The 19,471-nt window shown below is 42.9% G+C and overlaps 1 protein-coding gene across 4 annotated transcripts in view; it reads right to left on the bottom strand.

The window, feature by feature from the left end:
* The window catches only part of Frmd3 (FERM domain containing 3), a 280,263-nt gene extending 261,015 nt beyond the window's left edge, over positions 1-19,248 (bottom strand). Inside the window, exon 1 of one of the 4 annotated variants that reach the window (XM_070035521.1) lies at positions 18,911-19,248. In XM_070035521.1, the coding sequence (XP_069891622.1) occupies positions 18,911-19,057 (147 nt within the window). In that variant the 5' untranslated portion in view covers positions 19,058-19,248. Of the gene's footprint in view, positions 1-18,114; positions 18,134-18,910 lie in introns of those variants that run through there. The other 3 variants (XM_070035522.1, XM_070035523.1, XM_070035526.1) reach the window with 3 other exon arrangements.
* Between the last annotated feature and the right edge of the window lie 223 nt (positions 19,249-19,471).

Here is a 19,471-nt window from a genome sequence, read left to right as displayed (position 1 = left end):
TCTGCTCTCCTAGCTACTCAGAATGCTGCGCTCTAAGAATCATGGTTCATAGCCAGCCAGGGCAGGAAAGTCCATGAGATTCTGACCTCCAATTAACCACCTTAAAACTAAAAGTGGACCTGTGACTCAAAGTGGTAGAGTGCTAGCCTAGTGCAAATAAGCTCAGGGGCAGCACCCAGGCCTTAAGTTCAAGCCCCACAACCAACAACAACAACAACAAAGGAATGAGCAAATTTTTTAATTTTTATTATAGAGATGATGTGCATAGGGATTACAATTACATAAGTTAGATAAAGAGTACATTTCTTTTCTACCAATATCACCTCTTCCACTCCTTTTTTCCCTCTCTCCCAATTTTTCCCTCCTGTCCCCACCCACGAGTTGTATAGTTCACCTTCAACATAATATCTAGTGAGTACCACTGCTGCATTTGTTCACCCTTTGGTCCATCATTTCTGTGATCTCCCTTGCCCTCCCAAAGACAGATAAATGAACAAACAAGACAAAAGGAAAAGAAAACAAAAACAGCAACAAAGAAAAAAACCTCTTGTTTCTGTTAAGAAAAAAATTAAATTCCTGTATTCATAAACTATTTTGTTGAATAGCAACTCCTTTGTGTAACTACTTAAATATAATAAAAAGACATTTATAAAACTGTTAATGAAAAGTAAAATATTTTAAATAAAGAATGAGCAAGTTAATGAACAGACAGATGTGCTATGAAAAAGTGGCAAAGTGTGGCTGGGTATGTCCCTTTAGAGAGAAGACTTGCATAATGCGTGTGATGGACATTAAAATTTTAATAGTTTATGGGCTGGGAAGGTGGCTCAGTGGTAGAGCGCTTGCCTTGCATGCATGAGGCCCTGGGTTCAATTCCTCAGCACCACATAAACAAAAAGAAAAAAGCCGGAAGTGGTGCTGTGGCTCAAGTTGGTAGAGCGCTAGCCTTGAGCTGAAGAGCTGAGGGACAGAGCCCAGGCCCAGAGTTCAGGCCCCACAACCGGACCCAAAACAAAAAAAATTTTTAATAGTTTAGTAATTGTATCTACTTCCAAATTCGCTGATACATTACCTGCACACATCCCGGCCTGCCCTCCTTCCGCCATGCCCCTCACTCTCCTGAGCACTTTGAGATCTAAGGAAGTCACTATTGGGAGAAATCTCACACATCAGATATCTCTCAGCATCCCTGACTGTTCTTCACACTTCACTGAGAGAGTAGAATTTTAAGCAGGGCCCTTGGAAGAGAGGTCTTATTTGAAGACATCTGAAGTCTATTAAGACAGGGAAGACAAGAAGAAAAAGGAAAACCCTCTTCTCCAAGACTTTTCATTTATTCCAGTCACACCTTGAAGGGGGAAAAGATGATACAATGGAAGAAGTAGTAAAGAGGCTTTCCAAAACAGAGGCGGGGGGGGGGGCAGGGGGCCGTGGGGGAAGGGGCCAGTGGCCTGGTTATGGTCCCCACAAGATGTGACTATCAGATCTCTAGCACAAAAACAAAAGAGAATATTGGTGCTATGGAAAGTGAATATATAATGTGGGTAACAACACTTCTGTGGCATTCAGAGCCTTATACTGAATGTGGAGATCCAACCCTCTCAGTAACTCAGGCAGGCTAGAGGAGTCCCTTATCTGTCCAGACTTCAGGTGCTCCTAAGAAAGATTCAGACATTAAATTAAAAACTTGAAACCATTTCCAACTAACCAAATCATCCCTGAGGATAAAGATAGAGACAGTTACTCCAAATTTTCTTATGGCTTTAGAATTACAGATGAAATGTGCTTACCAAAGGTTCAAATGACTTGTGGGTCCTATGCCCCTAAACACTCCTATTTCCTCTCCTCTTCTAGAGTTAACCACTAGTGCTGTACAATCCAAGATGGTGGCCACTAGCACAAGGACCTATTTAAATTGCAATGAGTTAAAAGTAAATAACAAGACAGGTGCTGGCAGTTCGTTCCTATAATCTTAGCTATTCAAGAGACTGAGATCTGAGGATTGCAGTTTGAAACCAACTTGGGTAGGAAAATTCTTTTGACTCAAGTTCAGTTGACAAAAATGCTGGGAGTGGAGATGTGGCTCAAGTGGTAGAGATCTAGCCTAGAGAAAAAAGAGGCAGAACCTAAGCCCTGAGTTCAAGCCTCAGTTCTAGCCAAAAAAAAGTAAGTAACTCTGGGCACTGGTGGCTCACACCTGTAATCCTAGTTACTCAGGAGGCGGAGATCTGAAGATCATGATTCAAAGCCAGCCCAGGCAGAAAAGTCCATGAGACTCTCCAATAAACCATCAAAAAACTGGAAATGTTGCTGTGGCTCAAGTGGTAGAGGGCTAGCCTTGAGCTGAAGAGCTGAGGACAGCACCCAGGCCCAGAGTTCAAGCTTTTACAACCGACAACAACAAAAAAAAAGTAAATGGCATGAGCCTATGAACAGCTGAGATCTGAGGATCACAGTTCAAAGACAGCCTGGACAGGAAAATCCAGGAGACTCTCCAGTTAACCATCAAAAAGCTGGAAGTGGAGGTATAGCTCAAGTGGTAGAGTCTCAGCCTTGAGCAAAAATGTCAAAGGATAACACCCAGGCTCTTAGTTTAAGTACTGCACAAAAAGAAAAAAGAAAGAAAGTCTGAAAATTCAGCTCCCCAGTCACTCTAGCCAAGAATTCAGTTGCCAGATGAGGGTACTGTCTATCAAAGCAGAGTACAGACACAATTGATCATCATGAACATCCTATTAGAAGGCATACAGAAGTCTTTTTCAACTCCTCACTCCTCTGTCCAATACTTTTTCCTGCAGTTTCCACCATTATTTATAGCAAGCCTTCTCTAGCTAGGTTAACAGGTGAATGGGGGTAAGTAACTTCAGCAAGGTCTCCCAATTTTTCTGATCTGTGACTAAGAAAGACTTGCTTCAGTTGGGCACCAGTGACTCATGCCTATAATCCTAGATACTCAGGAGACTGAGATCACGGTTCAAAGCCAGCCCAGGCAGGAAAGTCCCCGAGACTCTTATCTCCAATAAACCACCAGAAAACCAGAAATGGTGCCGTTGCTCAAGTGGTAGAGCTCTAGCCTTAAGCTGAAGAGCTGAGGGACAACACCAGGCCCAGAGTTCAAACCCTATGACTGATGAAAAAAAAAAAAGAAGAACTTTACAACTTTGGTGGGGGGAGGATCGGGTAAGGGGGGGTGGGAGAGGGGGGATGGGAAGGGGAAACAAAGGAGGAGGCAACAATGCTTGATAAGAAATGTACTCGTTATCTTGCCCATGTAATTGTAACCCCTCTATACAGTATTTCCACAATAAAAATAAAAGACTTGCTTCATCAGTGAATTCACTGAAGATCACATCAAGCAACCTTCACCTCTCCCAATTGCACATAAAAAGCTTAAAATCTTAGCTAAGAACTCACAAAACCCAATGTCTCCTGGAGTGGTGGTGCTTTTCATAAAGTATTAAAGGGGGTCCTCACCAATCAGAACAATCCCTTTTCAAACAAAGGCCTTTTCAAAACTTCTGTTCCTCTGTCCAACACTTATTCTCTGCAGCCACCATACTCACATCAAGCCCTCTCTAGCTGGGCATTTTACCCTATTTGGTAAATGGATTGAGTTGCCTTTGGTGAGGTCTCCCAATGTACTGATCTGTAATTAAGAAAGGTTCTCCATGGATAGCTATAGTTCAAGACACCATCACATAGAAGTTTAAAACTTTAACTGAGAACTTGCAAATCTGAATGTCCCTTGGGGACAATGTTTATTGGATGGACAGATTGGAGTGGGTGGATGGATGAGTGGATGGATGGATGCATAGATGGGTGGATGGATGGATGCATAGATGGAAGCATCAATGGATGGATAGGGCCAGTGGATGAATGGAGTGGTTAGTAAATGAACAGATGGATGGGTGGATTGGTGAATGAGCAGGAGATTGAGTGGATGAATACAGGGATGGGTAAAAATTTTAAAGTATTTAATTCTACACTTATAATGGAATCTCCTAGAAAAACCTCTGTCTCTGTCTGTCTCTGTCTCTCTCTCCTCCCCTTGTCTCTTCTCTCTCTATTTCTGTGCCCTCTCCCTCTGTCCCTTCAACCTGTCTTATCCCCCTTCATTTCTAGGAACACCAAGAAATAGTTTTCTATTTAACAACTGCTCAATACAGTAAGGAAGAAAAAAAGACTGGAATTACTACTTGGTAAAGATACTAAAGAAAGCCTACAGAAAGGAAGAAAGAAATCTTTAACAATGTATATTGGATAATAGCATTAAAAGCCTCCTTTCTGCTAATGGAGGTACAATTTGGAGATAAACCTAAACCACATTTCTCTCCGTGGCATATGATTAAAATCTGCTTTGTTCTTCTAATTTGCTCTTCTCAAATTACCACACTGCTGCTGGCACTGCAACGCTCAGCCTTGGTGGCTGCCCTTGAATCACTGTGCAACTTCACCTCCTTTCTTTCCTTTTAATCAGCACTGAACCAAGAAGGAGTCACTTCCGCCTGGTGGAAAAACTGTAGCTCCAAACCTGGAGGCACAAGGTGTCATTCAAGGTACCTCCGCCTCCCTCCCTTCCCAGGCCAGGATGCCCCTCAGCAAAACACATCTCCCTTGAGATTCTGAAACACAGGAAGAGAAGTTCTCCCTGACCAGACTCTGGGTGGTATGAACAGAAACTAACGTGTTGGGGGTTTTTTTTCGACCCTAGACTCCAAATATTTCATTACTATTCTACTCCACAAGGCTGTAGCTAGTGTTTAGCCAATAAGCACTTTGTTCTCATATTTTTCTAGAAGGCTTCTAAATCCCATAGTCTGGGATTGCTGAGAGTTAAACTTGCAAAAACAATTACTTGAGAGGAGAGATAAATTCTATTCTCAGGCTGGGAAGGTGGCTCAGTGGTAGTGTTTGCCTTGCATGCTATGAGGCCCTGGATTTGATTCCTCGGCACCACATAAACAGAAAAAGCCAGAAGTGGTGCTGTGGCTCAAGTGGTAGAGCTGAAGTGGTAGTCTTGAGCTGAAGAGCTGAGGGACAACACCAGGCCCAGAGTTCAAGGCCCAGGATCAACAACAACAACAAAAAAAAAAACTTCTCTTTTTATCATCTTTGCTTTTTTTCTCTCTCTCTTCATGATTCCTTGGGTATTCATTTGAAATTTCAAACTCTCAGTATTAGATTGTATTCGATTGTTATACTAATTAGATTGTAATATTAGATGTACTCAATTAAATAGCTAAGATTCAGCTAAGATACTGGGGCTGGAACTCAATTAACTTTTCACTTAAAGTTGGCACTTGAGCCACATCTCCATTTCCAGTTTTTGGTGGTTAATTGGAGACAGATCTCACTGACTTGCCTGCCTAGGCTAGCTTTGAACTGCAATTCTCATGTCTCAGCTTCCTGAGTAGATAGGATTATGGTATAAGCCACCAGTACCCAATGACTTATTTTAATTAAGATCCACAATAACCCCATGGGAAACTAAGCAGAAAGTAACATTTTCCATAGAAGACAATCAGATATAAAAATAAATATCTGTGAGCCGGGCTCCGGTGGCTCACGCCTGTATTGCTAGCTACTTAGGAGGCTGAGAGCTGAGAGGATCATGGTTCAAAGCCAGCCAGGGCAGAAAAGTCTGTGAGACTCTTATCTCCAATTAACCACTAAGAAACCAGAAGTGGCACTGTAGCTCAAGTGGTAGAGCCCTCGCCTTGAGCTGAAGAGCGCAGGGATAAAGCCCAAACCCAGAGTTCAAGCCCCATGACCAACAAATAAATAAATAAATAAATAAATATCTGTTCCATGTCATTCATGCAAAGGGAACTAACTAGTTAGATTAGATGGCAAAATATTTGTGTATGTGTAACAGGATGTTATTTTCTTTTTAATATTGGTATTATCTTTAAGTAGTTGTACAAAGGAGTTTCTATTTAACAAAGCAGTTCATGAATATAATACATCTTGATCAATGTCAACCATTCCTTAATTTTGTAGGATATACATTGAATTTTTATCATCAGCTAAAGACTACTTTTAAAAAAGGTAAAGGAAGAACTTAAACTGTGTCCTTGGGTTATGATTCTAAGACACCAATTTGCCTTCTCTTTCTCAGAGGTGTGATCAATGTATGGTTTTCCTTTTGTGCTGTTAAAATAAAAAGCTGTCAGTGAAAAAGAATTATATCACTTAGGTTATTGAAGAAAATTCAAAAACAAAATAATGTTAGTATTTAGTGCAGTTGGGCCAAACCTAATACTCTATCCTATCTTGCCAAATATAAGATTCTAGGAAACCTTATTGCTTCTCCAGATTTAATTTATTTCCTGTTAGCTAATACACATTATCATTGAACTACTCGAGGACAGTAAGAAGCAAAAAAGCAAAAAGTGAAAAGAAAGATTGTTACTGAAAACACACACACACACACACAAAACACCAGATACTCAACAGCATCATAACATTGTCATAATACCTACATAAAATAGAGGTTACAAACACTAGCATTATTTTATTTTCAGAACAGTACTTTGTGTATATATCAGAAAAAAAGTAACATCAGCTAGAAACATGAAGGGAAAATTACTAGCCAACTTATTAATTAGGTTTCTGCCACTTTTTTATGAATTAGTTACTGATTTGTTTAAAGCACTAGTTCGTTTTGCCATGACATCCATGAGTAAATGACATTGGTTCAGTCTGTCTCACCTTTACAGATCAGCATTCACCACCAAGGCCTGTAGCTTTAAAACAATAAATTTGATTCCAGAGCTGAGAGAAAATAATCCAAACTCCAATCTTTTAACATGCTAATTATCCTCCAACTACATAAATAATATTTATAATTTATAACTTATTTATAATAATACAGTCAGACAAAACACTGTTGCATATAGAAAATTCCTAATATTAGATTATTTCTTTGCATTATTTTCTAGAACTTGAATTATTTTGACTAATATCCACAATTTTACCCTGGGAACTAAGTAGAAAATAATATATAATAATATGCTAAAAATAATAATATGCTATAGAAGACACCTGGGACACAAATAAATATTAAACAAGTGATAAATAATAATGACATAACTTGTAAAGTTGTTTATCATAATGTTTAATTTTGCACCACATTGATAAGGTTTTGATTGTCTATTTAAAGGTCATGACAAAGTCTCAAACAACAGCTTCCCGAGAATAGAAATCCTATGCTTTAAAGCTCAGAACTTTTTTTTGAGGGGCCTCAACTCTGGGCTTGGGTGCTGTCCCTCAGCATTTCAGCTCAAGGCTAGAGCTCTACCACTTGAGCCACAGTGACACTCCTGGACTTTTCTGCTTATGTGGTGCTGTGGAATTGAACCCAGGGCCTCATGCATGCAAGGCAAGCACTCTACGACTGAGCCACCTTCCCAGCCCTATCCTTGAGACTCTTATCCCCAAGTAACCACCAGAAAACCAACCAAAAAAAAAGTCTCAAGGACATTCCTGCCCGAGGCTGACTTTGAACTGTGATCCTCAGATCTCAGCCTCCTGAGTAGCTAGAATTATTGGCATGAGCCATCAGCACCCAGCCCTCAGAACTTTTTTGTGTGTACCAGTCCTGAGGGTTGAACTCAGGGCCTGGGAACTGTCCCTGAGATTTTTTTGCCCAAGGTTCATACTCTACCACTTGAGCCACAGCTCCACTTCTGGCTTTTTGGTGCTTAATTGGAGCTAGAATCTTATAAAAATGTCCTGCCCAAACTAGCTTTGAACTTCCATCTGCAAATCTCAGCCTCTAGCATCACTGCCACCCAGTTAAACTCGGAACTCTTAAACTGAGTGAGATCTTCTTTTCCTAGTCCCAGCTATAATGTGAGGATTAAGGACAAACCAGAGTTTGGCTGCCTTATCTACAGAAGAATAGGAAACCAGTCCTCATTCTTGTTCAGATCTAAGTTAACTAATAAGGGGAAAAGTGATCAAGTGTTCTTGGAAAGAACTCTGGGTTCATGATCCATTGATTTGATCAAACAGAAATGCAGACTTACAAAAGGGAAGACTCATCATGGTGTTTTCATAGTGTCACCACTTGTAAGGACCAGGATTCCCTGATCACTGTCTCTGTATCACACTTATATCTCTGGCAATTTTCAGTACTTATATCCAACTCTGTATTAGGCACTGACTGAAGATCACCAAAACCAAAATGGAGCTCATCATCTTCTCCTCAACCCACTCCTTTAGTCTTTTGTCTTCAGGGCTAGCTTCATTTGCTATGTGACCTGTACCCCTGCCCAGGGACCCATGATTGACTTAATAGGGTCATCTAGTGACATCTTGAAATTTTAAACCATTCTCTCTCTGTGTCTCTCTGTGTCTCTCTCTTGTGTCTCTGTGTCTCTATGTGTCTCTCTTGTGTCTCTGTATCTCTCTATCTGTGTGTGTGTCTGTGCGTGTGTGTGTGTGTGTGTGTGTGTGTTGAAGTCATCAAGGTTTGAATTCAGTGCCTCTCACATGCAAAGCAGGCATTCTACCACACATGCCTGCAACCCAAGATGTATTTTTTGTTGTCCATACTAGGATTTGAACTCATAACCTGACACTTGCTAGGCAGATGTGTACCACTGAGCCATGCCTCCAGTTTGAAATCTTTTTAACAAAGCACTATTTTCTAACAAAGAACCTAGCATTTTCATTTTACATTGGGTCCCAAAAATGACACGACCAGTCCTATCCCTTCTGGAATGGAATCACCATTGCTTCTGACACTGAAGTCAGTCATCTGGGAGTCATTCTTCATCCCCATATCCAATCCTATCATTTCATGCTGAGGATTTTGCACCAAGCAGGAAACAAAAAGACAAGCAGAAATCAAATCAAGATCTTCATCTTCTGTACTGCTGCAGATGCAGGAGGTTTTGGGAAATTTGTCACTTCTAACATGCTCCCTGATGACTTCCATTGTCCTTTAATTATTAATCAGACATTTACTAATGCTCCAACCTCACACAGATGTCTCCTTTTGGTTTCCCACCTACATACATTGGTCTGTACATCTGTCATTTTATCCTCAAATTGCTATATTGCCTATCTTTTCCCCAAGTGACTCTGAGCCTCTTGGTGGATGATTTTATCTTCTTGTGTATCCTAGTTCCTAGTTCTATGCTTGGCATATAGAAGATATTTAACAAATGCTTATTGAATAAGATCGATGTGAGTTTTCTTTTTTTTAATGTTCTTTGAAAAAACATAATGGCTTAATCTAGATGCATACTCTTTGGCTATTCGAATGTGCTTCTTTTTTGTTCTCAAACCATTTTCTCCTTTCTATTTTTCACACTTCAGGGTGAGTCCCAACATAAACAGCGCAGAGCTCATGTTACAAGTACAGTGCATTTACACTGTCCTCCAGGGTCTCTGTCCCTGGAGGTCATTTCTGGAACAGCTGTGTCCGCTATGCCTTTGGGGGATTCTAGCACTGGTGGCCTATATACAATGACTTGTTTGTGCTGCAACATTTCTAGGAACCCTTGGCAATGCCACCAGGAAGCAGAAAGTATGGTCCAGAGAGACAAAAAGGCTGTCACTCCAAGCCCCTATGTGCTATGCCTGATATTCAGTAGGCACATTATCAGATTTGCCATCAAAGGAAATCCTTTCTGAAAAACAATCTCTTGATTTGGCTAGGGCACGAAGTCAAAATAACATTCCCAATAACACTGTCTGGTCAGCACTTTGATCTAATTGGGATAAACACACCAGGATGGAATTCTTTATTCATCCACTCACTGATTCAAATACTCACTGGATATCTGTTAAGGGAAATGTACCAAGTGAGGTGCAAATGGAAGAGTCTTTAGACTCAAGGATATTGTGAACATTATTATTATGGTTATTATTATGAGACAAATCAAGTCTACTCACCCTACTTCTTCCAAGTATGACATGGTCTAGCATCACAGCATCACCAAAAAACACATTAGAAATACCTAATTTCATCAGGAGGCTGAGATCTGAGGGTCATGGTTCAAAGCCAGCCCAGGCAGGAAAGTCCATGAAACTCTTATCTCCAATTAACCACCAGAAAACCAGAAGTGGCGCTGTGGCTCAAATGGTAGAGTGCTTGCCTGGAGCTGAAGAGCTCAGGACAGCGCCCAAGCCCAGAGTTCAAGCCCCACAATCAACAAAACAACAACAACAATTTCAAGTCCTTCCCAAGACTTCCAGCATCAGAATCCACAGTGGAACAAAGAGCACTGAAGATGTGCAGAAACATCAGACAGAGAAGCTCTCACACTGCCTCTCAGATCTCAACATTGACTCTCTCTAGCCTGATCAAGCTCAAATGAAACTTAGGCTGCAAAGTCTGCCCATCATGATAGCTCCTGACCATAATGTCACTGGATTTTTTTCCACCTCAGATTGTATATTTGGGACTCTGCTTCTTCATGGGAAGAGTGGTTTGAAACTCTTCACCATACAAAGTATAGAACTACAGAAAGACCAAGTTCTCTACCTACAGCCTATCAGATTCAGTTCTCCATGGGATACATTCTGATGTCACCCTTCCTGCAACGCTTTTTCCACATCACTTCCTCAGAAAAAAAAGAGTCACTACTTAAGAATTCAAATGACTGAATGACCTGATTCAAGTGGTTGACATTTTAATGCAAGATGGCTGCACGTTTTCCATAATCAAAAGAAGGATCTCATAGCATGGTTTAATCTGATTTTTAGAGTTGAAAAGTCAAGATTCAGCTGGAAAAGAAGTGCAGTTGGAAAATGCTTACACTGCAGGGCCTAGGATGTCCTTCTAGCCTTAATACTGCAATGTACACACTTGTATAAACCACATATACATACACATGTGCACGTGCGCGCGCACACACACACACACACACACACATACACACACACCTATGAACACACAGGCATATGATTACAATTTTTTAAATCCTAAAAAACTTTATTCCATCAAGAGAGTGAAATTGTTGCAGACCAGTGGATCACAACTATAATCCTAACATGCAGGAAGCTGAAATGTGAGGATAATGGCTTGAAGCCAGCCCAGGCAGACAAATCTGCAAGACTCTTATCTCCAATTAACTAGAGGCATGGCTCAAGTGATAAAGTGCCTGCCATGAGTAGCAGAACCAAGCAAGAGCACAAGGCTTTGAGTTCAAGTCCAGAACCCGCCCAAAGGAGAGAGAGAGAGAAAGAGAGAGACAGAGGGACAGAGACAGACAGAGAGAGACAGAGAGAGAGAGAGAGAGAGACCAAATATACTAAAAATATACAAATAGCTCTTCCTCCTCCTCCTCCTGCTGCTGCTAGGGATCCAACACCAGGGAAGTAAGCACTGTACTACTGAATTACAACCCCAGCCCATTAGGGTTTTTTGTTTGTTTTGTTTCATTTTGTTTTGGAAGACATAGTCTCAAATAGTGAGAGAGTTAGCCCAGGCTGTCTTCAAACTCAAGATCTTCCTGCCTCAGCCTCCTGAGTGCTAGGAATACAGGCATGAGCCCCAACACTCAGCTTAGAGTAGGTATTGTACCATATCTATGTATGAGCCATTTCCCAGCATTGCCTCTGGTCACATTTAGCAATCAACACATTGCCTTTCCTTCCTTTCCCCTACCACAGTCCAGGTTCAGGGACCTAGGAAGTTTGATCAGGATGACTGCAAAACTTTTACGTAGAATGCTGAATTGGAAATGGCTTCTCTTTACACATCTTAGCCTCCTGCACAAAGAAAAGAGAGAGGGAGAGCCCTGCAAAAAAAAATAGGAAGACTTGAACTATTGCAATCATTTCATTACCAACCTGAGAATGAAGCTGTCCCAAACATCAAGAAGAGGCAAGGTAGCTCCAGAGAAACAGACCCACAGATCCTGAATTATGTCCTTAACTCAGAACTCATAATATGAGCTGGTAAATGTCCTTATTAAAGCCAGTTTGAATTAGAACTTGTTGCTTGTCATTACAATTGATATATCCTCCAAAGGATGAAGAGCTAACAGTATCTTTTTACCCTACAGTCAAAACACACTGCCTTTTCTGGGTACCAGTGGCTTCTGCCTGTAATCCTAGCTACTCAGACGACTTGAGGATAAAGGTTTAAAGTCAGCCAAAGCAGAAAAAGTTCATGAAATGTCTATCTCCAATTAACTGGTAGAAAGCCAGAAGTGAAGGTACGGCTCAAATGATAGAGTACCAGCCTTGATCAAAAAGCTAAGCAATAATGTGAGGCCCTGAGTTCAAGCCTCAGTACTGATACCCAACACCCACACCCACATACTACATTGAGGCCATCAAGAGATAATATCATATCATACCATTGGAATGACAATGGGTGGGTTTCTTTCAGTATCTAGTTGATATAAAGAGCTGGTCCATGTAATATAGGTCTAAAAACACCAATGCTGGGTCATAGTATTGAAAGCCCCCCCCCTTCTATTCCTTTTGCATCTGATTTTCAGTGTACTCTGAATGGCATTCTCAATGAGCTTGGTAGAGAAAAGTGTTGGGCTGTCCTCAATAGCAGAAAAAATGTGGCTGTCTGCTGGATGTAGCTTGCATTTCACCAGCAAGAATGTCATAGGCCTGACATTTAGCAGTTATGTATGTATCCATATGATCATCCAAAGACCTTTCCAACAAACAAGTAACTCTTTTCCTCCCAACAAATTGATTCAAACAGCATCCTACAGTTGAGTGATGTTTTCACTTTTTCATGTTTAAACATACATTATCTCAGTAACCCATTGAAGGAATTATTATGCCCTTTTGCAGATGGAGAACAAGAGACCTGGTGACTTGATAAGAAAATGATGGAATTAGGGCTTAAAGTCATTAAACTCCAAGTCAAAGCTTTTCTACTAGTTTAGGGTAAAAGCCACAGCACTACTTTTTCAGCTTTTCCTACAGACCAAGAACTAAACTAAACATTATGTATGTACAGTAAACTATATATATATATATATATATATATATATATACACATATATACATATATATACTTCTTTTTGATTCTTTCAACAGGTCCATGTGATCTGTGCTATTATTCTCCTTAATTATAGATGGGGAAACTAAGGCCCGAGCATGTGAAGTGACTTGTCCAAAGTCACCTGGTTAGCCTGCCAATGGCAGTATCACAGCTCAAAGCACAAGCAAGCAGTGTCCCTGCCTCACTGCCATCCCGCCACTGGGACCAGCAGAACGCTCACTCACTTCATAGAACTGCAGCTGCTCTAGACAAATTCCTTATGCTGAGTAAACATGCCAGGTTAGTAAAACCTGTTAACAACACAAACTGCAAAGGATTCTCAAATTTTTCTCTGGAATTTGATTGTACAAAGATTTCTTAAAATAAGCCAGTGCTTAGATAACAGTTTATCAAACTCTCCTGAAAGGCTTATTGTAACAATAATTATAACCCAATTTGACATATTGTGAATTCCTCCCCTATGCACACACATGCAATTGTATACATACATACACATAGGTGCATGTGCGCACGTGAACACACACACACACACACACACACACACACACACCTCCATTTCTTCCATAATGGCAAAGCTCACTTCCCATCATAAAGAAGGATGACCCTGGATGCATGTATTCCTAGATGCTTTGTAGCTAGGGCACAGAAACATGATCCAAGCTTGACCAATAGAATCTGGGAAGAATACTGATGGAGCCTCAAAAAGAAGTGTCCCTTTGTGATTTAAAAAGGGAAGGAGAGGAGAGGAGAGGAGAGGAGAGGAGAGGAGAGGAGAGGAGGAGGGGGAGGGGGGAGGGGAGGAAGGCTAGGGAGGGGAGAGGAGGAGAGGAGAGGAGAGGGAAGGGGAGGAGAGGGAAGAGAGGAGAAAATGCATGAGGATGTGCTTCCTCTTGATGCTGGCTGTGGTAGTGTCCAACATCTAGTACTGTGGCCACTTTATGATTCTGATGACTACAGTGACACTACAGATGGGCTAAGAATGCCAGAGTGGAAGGACGGGAAGCATCTGGGTCCATGTGACATCCTATCTCTGGACTGTTGCAAGGTAAGATTACATAATGAGTAATGAGTGTCCTTAATATTTAAGCCACATTAACTTGGTCATATTAACTTGAAACCAAAAGCACCCTAACCCACAGTCCCAATTAGCAATGTTTTGGAGAGAAAAAAAAAAAAAAAAGAAGTCTAGATGTTCAGTCAGATGACCCAGGTTCTAATTCACTTAAGTAAATTGCTTAATCTCTCTGAGCCACATTTTCCATATCTGTAAAACCAAAATAACACAACAACAGACAATAACACAATTGTAAGGTCTGCTCCTGGATGGCTAGCAGACTCCACCCTCCTCACAGCAAAGTCTCCACCCAGTACCTGCGTTACCTAGGCAACTGGGACACCTGGAAGATCACATCTGCATCAGCTGAGGTTACATCTGAATTTGATGTGGCCACACCTTTCTCTGCCCATACCCTAGATAAGGCCTAGCCCAGGCCCAGACGCCTTCTCTCTGCTCTTTTCTAGCTCTTTCTCAGCTCTTTCCTTCTCTTCTCTTTCCCAGCTCCCTTCTCTTTCCTAGCTCTCTCTTTCCCATCTTTCCCAGAAGCTTTCTTTTCTAGCTCTTTTCTCTCTTCTCTAGCTCTTTTCTCCCTCTTTCCCAGCTCTCTCTCTTTCCCAGCTCTCCCAGCTCTCTTTCCCAGGCCTTTCCCCACCGTGTGGAGGACCAAGATGGCCTGGTGCCAGGCCGAACGATGAATAAACCTACCCCTTACCTGAATACCACGTGCGTGCTGCTGTTCTTATTCGGCTACCTCTTTAAAAACCTAACAACAATAACATCAATAAAATGAAGATAATTCAGGATAGTTATGAAAAGCATAAGACGATGTGGACATAATCACTGTGTCAATACCAAATGTTCAAATGCAATTTTCTAGCTAATAATTAAACTATAGACCTTTTAAACTGTAGTGAGCCCAGCACAAATATGAAACGACTCATTCAGTGTAACACAACTGGTTGATAACATAAGTTTATCCCACTTCTGATTCCTCATCCAATGCTATCATACTACCCTTGTATTGATAGGTAATGAGCTAAATTAAATACTATGTGGATGAGCATGCATTCATTCAAATAATATTTAATAAACACATACAACACACAACATACTACTCTGAAAGGAAATTACCCAACCTGAATCTACATTTACTGAGTGCTTACTACGTGTGTTAAAGTAGTATGCTAGGCTTGCTGTCCAAATATAAATTTCCAACAATTTCAAAGAGGTCAGGAGCTGTAGCAAAAGCAGCTCAGGGACAATGCCCAGGTATTGTTCAAGTCCCACAACCTGCGCATGCGAACTCTCTCTCTCTCTCTCTCTCTCTCTCTCTCTCTCTCTCTCTCTCTCTCTCTCTCTCTCTCTCTCTCTCTCTCTCTCACACACACACACACACACACACACACACACACACACACACACACACACGCTGTTTTATAAAAGCTGCTTCTTATCATCAATACAGTGGTGAATTCAAAGGATAAAGGGTGAATAGGAAAGTATCAAGAATACTATCCTGCCTCTTCCTCCTGCGGAGAGGAAAGAAACTTTCTTACACAGGCAACTTCAGTCACGCCCTGTAATGAGACACAGCCAGGTCATTCCCGGTTAACCTCCAGCTGGATTCAGACTTCATCTTTTGGTGCTCAGGGGTCATTTGAGGGAGCCACAATCTGAAGCATAAGAATACAGTATATAGTATCTAACCACATGTACTGTTATTAGTTTCCTTGAAGATTAATACCAAGTTGTCTAAAAGTGGAAATGGCACCAGCCTTTGGGTTGCAGCATTGCAATCAGCTCTGGCATGCCAGCTTCTCCACCAGACTCTGGGCAAGTTTGCAAACTGGCAGGGAAGGACACTTTGACCACTCAGATCATGAATCCCAGTGGCCTTCAAATCTGGTTCAAATCTAAATCCTTGAGTGTATCTACTTTGGTGTCTGGAAATGTCACAAGAAATTCACCTGTTTTAACTATGGGATCATATGTGAAAGTCTTAGGTGAGATTTAGATCCAGACAATTATAGTTTGAATGCCTACTGCTTCATTTCTTGTTAGAGATTCAGCTGTGGATAAGTCCCTTATTCTCTTAATGTCTCAGTTCTGTTATCCATAACATAGGCATAATAGCTATCTCAAAGACTTGCTGTGGAGTTTGGCTATCATGAATATAAAGGATTAGCAGATGGAAGATACTTTTCACAAGGTATACAGAAGCAAAGGAAAGGGTGACATTGTAAAAAAAAAAAGAAATGTACACATTATCTGACTTATGAAATGGTAACCCTTCTGTACAACACCTTGATAACAACAATAAAATTATATTTTCAAAAAAAAGGTATGTAGAGCTATCCACATGGTCCAAAACAACAGCCCGGAAGATTTCTGTCATCCCTGCATCTAATTACCAACAGCTGATAGAATCTATCTAAGCAATTTGTTTTTCTTTCAATCAAGGATACTCAGATGTAGGGAACTCAGACTAATGACCATCCTGGGCTCCATGGGCAACACTCCTTATGCCCCAGAGTGAACAGAACGATTGATAAATGTTCAAGATTTCCTGGAGCTCCTACAAGACCCCTGTACTCAAGCTCCAAGGATACACTCCTAATCTAGGAAGGCTAGCGTGGGGGAGGGAGTGTATGACTCTCTGTGATAGTGACATAATCTTTCAATTCGGGGATTATATGAAGAAAAGAAGGAAGAGAGGGAGAAAAGAGGAAAGGAAGGGAGAGAGAGAGGAAGGCACGAGATTCACCCAACACAAGTGTACTAACTCCAGATGTTTTTGGTTTACTTTGGTTTGGTATTTAAGTCCTCTTTTTTTTCTCATGGGAGCATCAGAAATCTTTATAACCTGATGTCTGGAAGTATAATTTCAATTCTCTGTTTGGAATACTCTAGGAAGGATGAGGTCCAAAATTATGAAAATAAAATCTTTCAATATTTTTTCTTTGGCTAAATGTTAATCACTATCCAGGAGAGCAGAGAGGCAGCAGGAAAAGATGGGGCTGTACATATTTTAATCGATGCCAGAATCAGCACATCAAAAGGCAAAATTTTTCATCTCTTTGACACCAGTTGGGCCATAGGTGATTAAACTATACTGTTACTAAACTGTAACCAGACAACAGATACAAAATCTTTAAGGACAGAACTACTTACCTATTCTAAGGAAGAGCCAGCTCCACTGGAAGGCTGAGAGCCAAAGGAGACCTCAGGGGTCTCACAGCCTGCTGCTGGCCCTGTTATTATTGATATATTCCAAGGACTTAAGCCACCCATTACAGCCACTTTGGAACTTAAAGCAAAGTATACAAACGAAACTCTCTGGATCACAAGACAGCACATGCCAACCATTTCTCTGCAACCATGGAGGCAGAAAAACTTCTATCACCTAATCCTTTTATTATTAAGTTTTATTATTAAGCACTTAGCTCAGAGTGAAATTCAAGATCCTCCAGAAAATTCGGTGCGTGCTTGCTTTCCTTGGAGATAATAGGGCACCAGTCAGGCCTGAAAACTTGTCCAGTTGTCTGCTTACAGAGGAATGACGCTGTCCCTGTATCATGAACTCCCACTAGCAAATATTACACACACACACACACACACACACACACACACACACACACACACACACACACACACACACAGAGCTAGGAAACACCTTTCATTCATTCATGTTAACAAAGTCTAGAGATGGATTCCTGCCACAGGGAGGCGCTGCCCTGTTCACTTCCCACAGACACGGTCCTGGAGCTTCCAGAGTTAGGAGAGGAAATCCCAGAAATAAATAATTAAATTTTTTAAAAATGTTTGGAAGTCAGAAGCAAATAGTTCTGAATCCTGGTACGACTTTTCCAGATTGCGCTCGTTGGGCATCTTTGGGGGTGACAGAAAAAACACACACACCTGCCTATTTGTACACCCATCCGCAAATGCACACACGCGTGCACACACACACACACACACACACACACACACACACACACACACACACACACACACACACACACTCGCAGCTAACATTAGATCTGCAATCCCAATGGCATATAATTACCCCTGGGAGGGAACTGCCAGGAAAGCAGCCTTCGCCTAAAGATCTCACCACCTCCTCCGACTGGGCGACAAGTGAATGTCCACCAAAGATTACAAGGGGACAGCTTCCCACGGTTCCACCTAAACACAGACTTCTCGTGTTCCTTTCCAGACAGCTCCAGTTTTAATGCCGCGCCCAGCGAGCGCGTCCCTGAGGTTGAAACCCAAGGCTGCCCAAATCTCCCCCACCCGCACTCTGGGGAAACTTCACCACTGCCCCACGCGGAGAAGGAAAGAGACCCCTCCACGGGCCAAGTGGCCACCGGGCTGGGGACACTGCTGGAGCCGGGGCGCGGGAGACAGGGATGAGTTGCGTCGGGGCTGGTTGCATGCTTTGTGCACGTGGAGGGAGGCAAGGAAGCCCGGTGGGCGGCAAGCAAGTGGCCCTCGGCTTCGGGGCACCGGGTTCCTGGGGGAACAAAGGTCACCGAGGCCAGCGACATCGCCTCCCACACACACAATTCTCGCGTGTGCTCCATAGCAAGACATGAGTGCAGAGTGTATGCCCAAGGAAGGGGTCGAGGCGTGGGTAACGTGAGCCAAGCGCCTGCTGGGGACCTCCCCCCGCCCCCCTTCCTGGCTAAGCCTCCCCACATACAATCTCTGAGAACAGTAGAAGCGAAACCTCGCCTTCCGATCGGGCTTCTCCGCCCGGGTGGGTTTCCTCCCCGCGCACGCCCACCCGCAGAGGCCCTCCACGCCGCCCTGCGCCCAGGGGGTACCGCGCGCCCTGCACCCTCGCGGGGTGCCGCCCGCACCTGGATGTGGCAGGAGATCTCCGAGTCGTCCAGCAGTCGGATGGTGCATTTCATCTCCTGGCTGAGCGATTTGATGCTGGAGCTCCGAAAGTGGATCATTTTCATGGTCCTCCTGCCTCTCGGCACACAGTGGCAGGAGGCGAACATGCACCACAGCGCCGAGGAGCGAGCGGGAAGCTCCAGGCCGGCGCGCCGCGGCGCTCGTCCGCGCGGGCTCACACACGGCGAGGCTCACGCGCCGTCCCGGACCCCTGGGCGCGGCTCAACCGAGGGACAGCAGAGGCTTCGGGCGCCTTGGGCCGCACATGCCGGCCAGGCTTGCGGGCGGGCGGGTCCCTCGGTCCCCCTCCCGCTCCCCCGCCTCGCCCGCTCCTGTCCCCGCCTCCTTCGGGCGGGCGCGCGCGCTCGGGCGCCTCCTTCCGCCCGGGCACGGTCGCCGAGGACGGCCCGAGTAGGCTACCCGCACCCGGCGCTACGCACTCGAACTCCCACCCGTACCCAGAGGCTGGAGGAGGTGGCAGAAGGACCGCTGGTTCCGATGATCAGAAAGCCCTAGCGATG

This window comes from Dipodomys merriami, unplaced genomic scaffold, assembly GCF_024711535.1.
Source record: "Dipodomys merriami isolate MVZ:Mamm:240054 unplaced genomic scaffold, mDipMer1.0.p SCAF_26, whole genome shotgun sequence".
Lineage (NCBI taxonomy): Eukaryota > Metazoa > Chordata > Mammalia > Rodentia > Heteromyidae > Dipodomys > Dipodomys merriami.
The sequence above is the reverse complement of the archived record's forward strand: the minus strand, read 5'-3'. Positions and strand labels throughout refer to the sequence as shown.